Source organism: Camarhynchus parvulus, chromosome Z, assembly GCF_901933205.1.
Source record: "Camarhynchus parvulus chromosome Z, STF_HiC, whole genome shotgun sequence".
In the NCBI taxonomy this organism is placed as follows: Eukaryota; Metazoa; Chordata; class Aves; order Passeriformes; family Thraupidae; genus Camarhynchus; species Camarhynchus parvulus.
In genome coordinates this window covers 70,314,253-70,323,458 of record NC_044601.1, presented here as the reverse complement: position 1 = coordinate 70,323,458, position 9,206 = coordinate 70,314,253, and the positions used below count along the sequence as shown (strand labels likewise).

The 9,206-nt window shown below is 54.1% G+C and overlaps 1 protein-coding gene across 1 annotated transcript; it reads left to right on the top strand.

The window, feature by feature from the left end:
• The first annotated feature begins 6,292 nt into the window (after window positions 1–6,292).
• Window positions 6,293–8,120, top strand: RAX (retina and anterior neural fold homeobox). Its single transcript, XM_030968943.1, is given in 4 exon segments — window positions 6,293–6,480; window positions 6,482–6,542; window positions 6,647–6,910; window positions 7,436–8,120. Coding segments are annotated over 4 exon segments (966 nt in total). The 3' UTR covers window positions 7,889–8,120.
• Window positions 8,121–9,206: the final 1,086 nt, after the last annotated feature.

Below are 9,206 nucleotides of genomic sequence, written 5' to 3'. Positions count from 1 at the left end.
AAAAGCCACCACTGCCCAAAGGCTGTGACTTCAGTGTTGTGTTGCCGGGGATGCAGAGGGAGAGCAGGCAGAGGGAAGCACTTAGCTCTAGAGCATTCAGTGTAAATATAGAAAAGTGATGAGAGAGAGACTTAAAACCCTGAGGGGAGAGTAAAATTTTACCTGCTGCGACTGCCTAGAAGGAAGTTAGAATCGATCCTCAGTTTTGAACACAACTTTTTCCCCCATGGAAAAAAATGGCTTTAAAACAATTAATATTGGGAAAAAAATGTGCCTTTTTCCATTTTTTCCACATGACTGAAATGCTATTAAATGTGTATGTTTGAACAAAATCATGCTTCTGATACATCACATAGAGATAACCACTCATTTAATCCTGCTTTCAGAAATAAACATATATATTTCTTATAAGAACATGTCTGTTTCAAGAATCTTGAGGCAAACACAGTGCTCAGATATTGACATTTGCTGCAAAACCTTGATTTTTAAAATCCTCTCTGTACGAAGTGTAGCAAAAGGCAAAAAGTGAAGCATGTAACTCAACAGCTTGGGCCAAAAATGTTGTCGTACACACTGAGTGGGGACTTGGAGGAAATAAGGCTTGGTGGCTCTCAGTGAGCCCTGCTCTGGAGCAATGCAGGCTTCTTCAGTCTGCTTTCATTTCCCAGCCTCTCAAAGACACTTCAAACACCAAGGGACAGCAGCGACTCTCTGCTTGTCTGCTCTGTGTGCCAAATTCTGGGGCTGGGGGTACTGGCACAGGGCTAAAAGCAGCTCCCCACGCTGATTCTGGGAGTTGTCTCCATTGAAAGCTAAATATGGAAGGTTATGCCAGGGTGGAGCACCTAAACCTGAGGAAAGGCAGGGCTCTCACTAATGTTAAATCTGCCTGTGCCTATGGGACATGCAGGCTGCTACTCCCAAGGAATTCTAGAAAATGAATGGCTTTGTAAGTTCTCCAGCAACTAGCCTGGAAATTAAATTTGGAAGTTAATACATGTAGCACCTTCCTACAGGTTTATAAGTCTCTTTCTCTCTCTCTTTCTTTCTGTCTCTAGCCAATCAAGTAAAAACAATAATTTTAAATTAAAAAATTCATGAAGTATGATTTACCTCCTTTCTTTCCCTTTTCCTTCTTTCCTTGCTTGCTTCCTTCCTCTTCTCTTTGTCTTTTCTCCCTCCCCTCCCCTCCCTTCCCCTCCCCTCCCCTTGCTTGGAAACCAGTTATCCATTTTCTTCCCCATTGTAGCATTAAGAAAATATGCTTCTTTTTTCTTGCTCATTTCCTTCTTACCTAGGAAACACAGAGTTTACAAGTTCTGACCTTCCTTGCTCTTTCCAGAGGATGTCCTAGTGCGTTAAATGGCTCTCATCCAACAAGTAATTTCTTTAGTGGACAGAACCTATCTCCAGCAGGTCCCTCAAGCATCAGAACTATTTTGCCTAAAATCACCAAGACTTCTGATCTGACTTCTTCCTCTTGGGACTCTGCTCTCACATGGCACCACAGAATCTAATTATCTGTACGGAAAGACAAGTGGGGTCTTTATGTAAAGATAAAGTAGATAAAATAGTCACCAGCTCAGCTCAACCAGCCTGAGGTTTGTGAGGCTCAATGCATTTCCCTCTGCATTGGTAGAAATCTGGGTGGTGTCTCCACACTGTTATGTTGCTTTACAGACTGAATTGTCCTATCTATAAAACACCAAAATAAACAAGCCTAAGGGTTTTGACCTTTGAATTAAAATGTGCTTGGGACATCCCAAAAATCTTACTGAAAGCATCTGGTGCTTTAAAGGATCTAATTAAATTTGTCAGCAGATATAGGATCAGCATTTTCACGGTTTAAAGAGTCAGAGAAGAAAGTACAGTCAGAATCAGCAAAGAAATTATTAATGAGATTCCAAAAAAAGTGTCAGGGCTGGCAGAGACAAACGGGACTGGGAGGTGGCTTGGGACTGGCGCAGGATGGGCGCCCAGCCCGCTGAAATGCTGCTGGTGCAGGAGTGAGCTGGCTTAGGCACCCCTGTTAGACCAGAGCTCCCACATTTAGTCTGGAGTGACAGGGCCAGGGCAGGGGGGCAATCTGCGCTGCCCTCAGTAGGAGCCTGATCTCCAGCTCGCTGGAGGTGGCTGCCTGCTCCTGGCAGCGCCTGCAGGGCTCATCCCTCCAGCACCGGCTGTTCCCGCCTCCAGCCGCTAGGCACAGGCCTGGGGAGGCACATGAGTACATGCAGGAGGTGGTGAGGCCACCCCAGGTACACGCAGCCCTCAAGGTGCTCAGCCCTGGGAACAGGTCACAGGACAGCCACTGCATGTGCTGGTATGCAAGTCTGGCAATGTTTATGTCCATATCTGTGCACGTGTACTCATGTGCATGCAGCTATGCACGTGTGAGAATGGACAGGGACATGCCTGTGTGTCCGTGTGTCTTTGTCAGGGGCAGATTAAAGGGTTAGGTCACATGGCAGCTACTGCTGGACCGACCCTACCTGGGATTTGGGTTCTTAGAGTTAATAGGATCGCTGGAGCTCAAGACCGTCATCCCATCAAGATAAATGTCTCTAGTGCCCACTCTTAAGCAATCCGAATTCAATTAGGCTAATTGGAAAACAAGTAAAGAAGGATTGTGTTAATATAGCCTTATAGCATGAACCTCCCCTCCCTCCTAATGAGCATGGCAGGCCCAAGTGCCAGTGCCCTCACACCCAGCCCATGGTGCTCCCACCAGAAGGGCTGCCTGAATCCCAGAGCCTATTCCACACCCACAGCCTGGACAGACAGCAGGACAAGATCTCTGTGCAACTCCTGGTGCCAGACAGGACTCTGGGAGGTGAGAAAACACAACTGATTCTCCTGGGCAGATCAAGCAAGGTCTCAGCGGAAAAACAATGAAAGTGTGAGTGATACAGTGACCGGAGGAGACGGCTTCCTCATGCATCATGCTTTCAAGAAGGTTCTGAAACTGCGCCCTTAGGAATTTTTGGGGAGGAAAAATTCCTTTTTCTGGGTTGTTTTTAACAATCTGCTGGATGATACAGAGCATGCAAACTGCAGGAGGGTACAGGTTCACTCTAGTTGAATATTTCCTCCTTTTCCTTGCTTCCCTCCTGTTGATTTGCAGTCTAACCTTGGAAGCCCTATTTATTTTTCAGGGAGGTCCCCCCTGCTGCACATCTTTGGTCTGGAGAGTGATGTCTCTCCTGCAGTGTGACTTCAGCTTCAAATCTCTGCTCTGCAAGGCAGTAATTATTTCACCTGGACATAAAAAAAAAAAAGGCAGGAGAAAAGGAAGGAAGAACCTGTGGCATTTTATGGTGCTGATTTCATTGCATGAAACCACATCCCATGCATATGTCTCAACAGTGACTACAGGATGAAAATTACTTCCCTTTAGTCTTCACTGTACATGTGGAAGGAGGTACAGCAGACAGCTGCACTTTACAGATGGTCCATCTTGAGAATTTCTGTTACTGTCCAAGCATAACTTCAGCAGAAATTTTAATAATGCATTGCAAAAAAATAAAAAAGGTGATGAAATGGGGATACCCCTTGGAAAGGCAAGTAACAGGCGCTGCCTGTTTCATCCCCTAACGAATACTCTCAAATTTGATTCTGGTTGCCCCCACAAGTTTCCAAAGGTCAATGGTCTTTGCAAAGCTGGGAGGTACCACAGGATCAGTTTCTGAGGCTTCATCCTAATACGATACAAATCCCAGAGGGCTGCAAGCGATTCAACTGACAGCCAGGACATCAGACCCAAAGGGAAAAGTTCAGTCACCATTCTTATCCTATCTAAACCCTCTGTGCAACCAGAGGAACCATTAGACTTCTTCCCTCCCCGGAGCACTGTAATGCCTCATGCGTGTCACACAGTCTGTGCCTGAAGTATGGCAAGAGAGAAAAGACAGATCTAGAGATGGAAGAGTCAGAGTTGTCTCTGCTCTGCTACACAGTTATGGGGTTTTTTTCAGGTATTTTTTCAAATTGGGATCAAGGGAGTGGCTTCCTCTTTCAACAATTCCACTCGCCTGCCAGAAGGATGCTACAGTAACAAATGTAGCTCCACATGGAAAACACAAGTGGAATATTTTACTGCTGAGCAAAGAGGAGCCTTCTCTGTCAGGGAGGAAGGTCTCTTGTGTCCTGTGTGGGACTCAAGCACCGTGCTCCAGGGCTGGAAAGCTTTTTTTCTGCCTTCATATTGTAATTAACAGCAAAAAACCCGAGTATTGACTCTGTAACTGACAACTTTGACAGGTACCCCAAAATCAGCATCTGTGCCAGGATCCAATGCCCTTTATGGCACTGACTAAAGGGTTTTTGGTCCTTCATCTCACGTTCCTATGTTTCTTAACTATAACAAGCAAAACTGATTCCTAATTTTGCCCAAGACTTCTGGAGAGACAGGTGTGTTTTGTGCTGATTTTGAGTGCTGTAAACCCCCAGCTTCAAATTAGAAGAAATTAGGGACATTGCACAGTTCATTCATCTTCACTAATAGAGTTCCTGGGAAACACACATGTAGATTAAAGGAACACAATGGCCCCTCGCTGATTGCTTTGAGTACCCTCCAATGTCCCTACAATGGTATTGACTGGCTCTTTATAGTGTCCACAAAAGCCACACTAACCTTTTCTTTTCTCTTCTGTTGGCCTCTTCCCTCTGTGCAAACGGAGGTCTGAGTTCTTTCGGCCTCAAATCAACCCCCAAGCAGTCAGTGATGAACTGAGGCAAACCTGAAGCTAGGAAAAGCCGTGCACTCCTAAAAGAAATCTACTTGGGGACATCAGAACATAAACTTGCAAAAGGTGTGGACACTGGCAGGAGCAAGCACTGCCAATCTTTGAAGTGATTCCTCTGAAAAAATCTACATGATATGGAGCCTGTTGGGGCAGAAGGGGAATAAAAAAATGCAGATTTATTGAGAGAGGTCATACTTATTAGACTAGCTAATATATCTGGAAGAACAAGAAGTAGCAGTGGTGTTTTTCTTCCACATTCACTCTCCTCAGGCTTCAAATGGAAGCATCCTAAAGCTAAGTGCAGACTGAACTCTGGATGTTACTGCGTTTGTCACATAAGCTAGGACAAAAGGTAGCTGGGGCCTCAGAGGAACTGGAAAGTGCTGGTGTGAAAATGACAGAAAGACAAAAGCAGGGAAAAGATCGATGCAAGATACGTGATGCTGTTATCTGGTTGGTTCTGTGAAAGGTCCCCGTCTTCCACCAAGCCAAGTACAAAGAGAAAAGTGTGGGATTTGGGTCCCTGCCTCACCTCCAAAAACATTCTGTGTATTCCCCATGAAGCTATGCCCTGCCTGCTACCGCCGCCAGCCCCACTCGCATCATGGAGTACAGGGTCACCGAATCAGCTCTTCTCACAGGCTCTGTCCTATAGCAGCATACTTGAAAACTTCCTGGCAAATATTGCTTAGAGCTTCCTCGGGTTTGTAAAGTCTGAAAGGCTGAGCCCACCTCCTGCGTCTCTCCTGCCTGGAAGCACCTGGTCTGTGAAATGCCTTTGGAAGCAATCGGGCGCAGGGCGAGTGTCCCGCAGAGCACCAGCGCAGAGGCTTTTACCCCAGAGCCCCTGAGTCGGGCCGGGGCCGCGGATCGTCCCGCAGGGCTGCTTTCGAGCGGCCGCCGTGAAAGCGGCGCACCTACAAACCGTCCGGGAGGGATCTGGGCTGAGGCCGTCGGACAAGAGAAACGCGGCGAGGCTCCGAGAGCCGCCGAACAGCGCGGGGCCGTGCCGGGGACCCGCTGTCCTCCGGCCCGGCACCTGCGGGCTCCCGCCCCTTCCCGTCCCGTTCGCCGAGTCCCCTTTACCGCGCCCCCGGCAGCGGCTGCCGCGGCTCCCGCCGTCCCGGCTCTGTCCCCCCGTGCCCGGCGCGCCTCTCGCCGCCCGTCCCACCGCGGTTTCCCACAGCGCTGCCCCTGGCCCGGGGCTCCGACCGCGGCGCTCGCCCCGGGCCAGCCCCCGGCTGCAGGGGGCCGCCCCGCTCCGCCTCGGGGGCCCCGTATGGCATCGCCCGGCGCCGTCTGGGACTGGGGCCGGGGCCGGCGGGGAGGGGCGGGGCGGCCGGCGGGGGCCGGGGGATGCCCTGCCTCCCCGTCCGCGCCGAAGAGGTGCGGGGGCCTCGCCTTCCCTCTCGCTTACCGCCCCCTGGCACTCCTCCCCCGCCCCAAGGAGGCCAGCCCGCCCGGCGACACCGTGCCAGACTTGCCCGCGCCGCCCTGAGGCCGGGTGAGACCGCAGCGGCGCGGCGGAGCCCCGGGCCGGCAGCCTCATGCACCCGCCCGGCGCCCCGCTCGCCATGGCCGAGGGCGCCTTCTCGCTGGCCGCCCCGGCGGCGCGGAGCCCCGGCGGAAACCCGTCGAGGCTTCACAGCATCGAGGCTATCCTGGGGTTCACCAAGGAAGACGGGCTGCTGGGCGCCTTCCCGCCCGACGGCAGCGCCAAGGAGGCGGACCGGCGGGGGCCCCGGCACTGCCTGCCCAAGATGCCCGGAGAGCAGCCGCCGGCCGAGCCCCAGGGCCGCGCTGAGCGCTTCCAAGGTGAGCGCTGCGGACGAACGCCGGGTGCCGGGGGGCGGACGGGTGGGCGCCCCTCCCCCGCGCCCCCGGGCAAGCCCCGCGGGGAGATCCCGCCGGTGAGCCCCCGTCTTCCCCTCGCAGAGCCGTACTGTCCCGGCAGCGCCAGTCCCGAGTTGCCCGCTGGCAGCAGCGGCGAGGGGAAGCCGTCGGAAGACGAACAGCCCAAGAAGAAACACCGGCGAAACCGCACCACCTTCACCACGTACCAGCTTCACGAGTTGGAGCGTGCCTTTGAGAAGTCCCACTACCCCGACGTGTACAGCCGCGAGGAGCTGGCCATGAAGGTCAATCTGCCCGAAGTCCGCGTCCAGGTAACGCCCGGCCCGGCCCCCCGCGACGGCCCGGCCCGACGCGCCTCAGCGCAGCCCCACGGTCCCGGCGGCGGAGCAGCCCGGGTGCGGCGCGCGGGCCCGTGACCCGAGCACGGCTCCTGCCGCACTCGGGGCCCCGCCGGAGCGCTGGGCAGGGCTGCCGCACAGCCGCGAGCGGCCCGGCCCGCCGGCGGGACAGCGCGGGGCTCGGGGCAGACCTGCGTCCGGCAGCCGTGTCGTCGGTGCTGCTGCCGCCCTTTGAGCGCCGTGTCCCGGCCCGGGGCCGCTGAATCTGCTGTGTGCCAGGGCAGTGGCGGGTGGATGGGAGGGCCAGCTCCACTGCGGGACTGCTTTCCACCGAGCGCAGGGCTGTGGGTCGTGGAAGAACGCCCGAGCCCCCCACATTCCCTTTTGCCCCAGCTCGGCAAGGCTTGTTTCCCTCACTCTGATTTGCATGCACCGCTGCAGCCAGAGGTGAGCCTCTTTCCACTGCCCGGGGCCTGGCTGAAACAGCTCTGCTTGCAGGTTTGGTTTCAGAACAGAAGGGCTAAGTGGAGGCGGCAGGAGAAATTGGAGGTGACCTCAATGAAGCTGCAGGACTCGCCCATCCTCTCATTCAACCGCTCACCGCAGGCAGCGCCCATGGGCCCTCTGAGCAGCAGCCTGCCCCTGGAGACGTGGCTCAGCCCGCCGGTGCCCAGCAGCACGGCCCTGCAGACCCTGCCTGGCTTCGTGGCCTCGCCACAGAGCCTGCCCGGCAGCTACACGCCACCGCCCTTCCTGAACTCTCCGGCAGTGACCCACGCGCTGCAGCCCCTGGGGGCCATGGGGCCACCACCGCCTTATCAGTGTGGGGCCACCTTTGTGGACAAGTTCCCTTTGGATGAGGCAGACCCACGCAACACCAGCATTGCCGCCTTGCGGCTGAAGGCTAAGGAGCACATCCAGTCCATCGGCAAGCCCTGGCAGACAATCTGAACTCCCTCTCAGCGCCTGGGAGAAAGCCATGGGGAAGGCGCATCCCAGAATGTCTGAGGGACACTCTTACCCTGACTTGGCTGCCACGGATGGATGGCCAGGCACAGCAGGGCTGTCCCTTACACTCGCCTTTCCCCTACGCCTTGACTTGCTTTTGTATTTTGTGGTCCTTTTAATTCCCTTTTCCACAACCCCTGAAGAGTTAGGGGCCTGATCATAGCTTAGGAAATACAGTCTCTTTTGCTCTCCCTCCTTGGCTGGATGCTTTAGTTGCAATAAAAGCTGCAGTAGGGCAAAGAGCTATGTAAGGTGGCTGGGAGCTCAGGACTGCTGTACCTGGGGAGGGGGTTCTACTTTTACGCCATTAAATGGTACCATCTGCATGGAGGCTGTGTATCATGTTTCTGAACCCAAATGGGCATCTTGGGCTGGAGCCTCTGCTCCGTGTGATGTACGGAGGGGTGGGAGATGCCTGGCTGTGGGCTCTTCTCTGTCCTCTATCAACAGAACCCTGCCCAAGCTGGCTGTGGCATTGGGCCTGCATCCCCATGATGGAGAATGTGCCCAGATGGGAGTGGGCACAGGGGGGCTTAGGGCCCTTGCAGTCCTTGGGCCAGGCACACTGCTCCCCCCATTGCCCTTGTGGAGCAGTGTCAGGCTCAGGTGGGCTCTGCAGGCCAGAGTCAGTGACAGTCCTTGCCGCTGCAAAGAAGGGGAATGGCAGGCCCCCAGGGTTCCTGCCCCCTGCAGCCCAGCTGCCCACAGGGACAGACAGACGGTCTTGGGTTGGGCACTGACACCCACCTGGGGCCTGGCAGGCTCATCCTGCCCTCTCTGGCTGCCCAGGACAGCCCCTGGAGGCTGACACAGAGCTGGGCCGTGCCCGCTCCCCTGCCCACCCAGTGCCCATCGCCAGGCTGCCCGAACTAAAACTGCGGCATCTTTACTTTTCATTATCTCCGTTACTGCCTGTAATGGGGCTGAGAAGCTGTAATGAAACACCCCTTCTCCTCTGTTGGGCATGGGGTGCTCTACACACTCAGGAGTTTGTGGCAATTAATGTTTCTCATTAGGGAAGAGAGAAGGATGCACAAGTGCCCTCATTGTGTCCTGGGGATGATTCAATGCAGACTGGGAGACCTCTCCTTTCACCATTTCCCACTCGTTGTGGCCAGACAAAGGCTGGCGTCTAATTATATTTTCACAATCTGTGCATATCTTTTAAGAGTCCCGTCAGAAACAAGTATGTCAGCCTTGTTCAGCCTCACTTCAGAGAGCTTTTTAACCTCAGACAGCAGTTTCTAAACATCCCTTCATA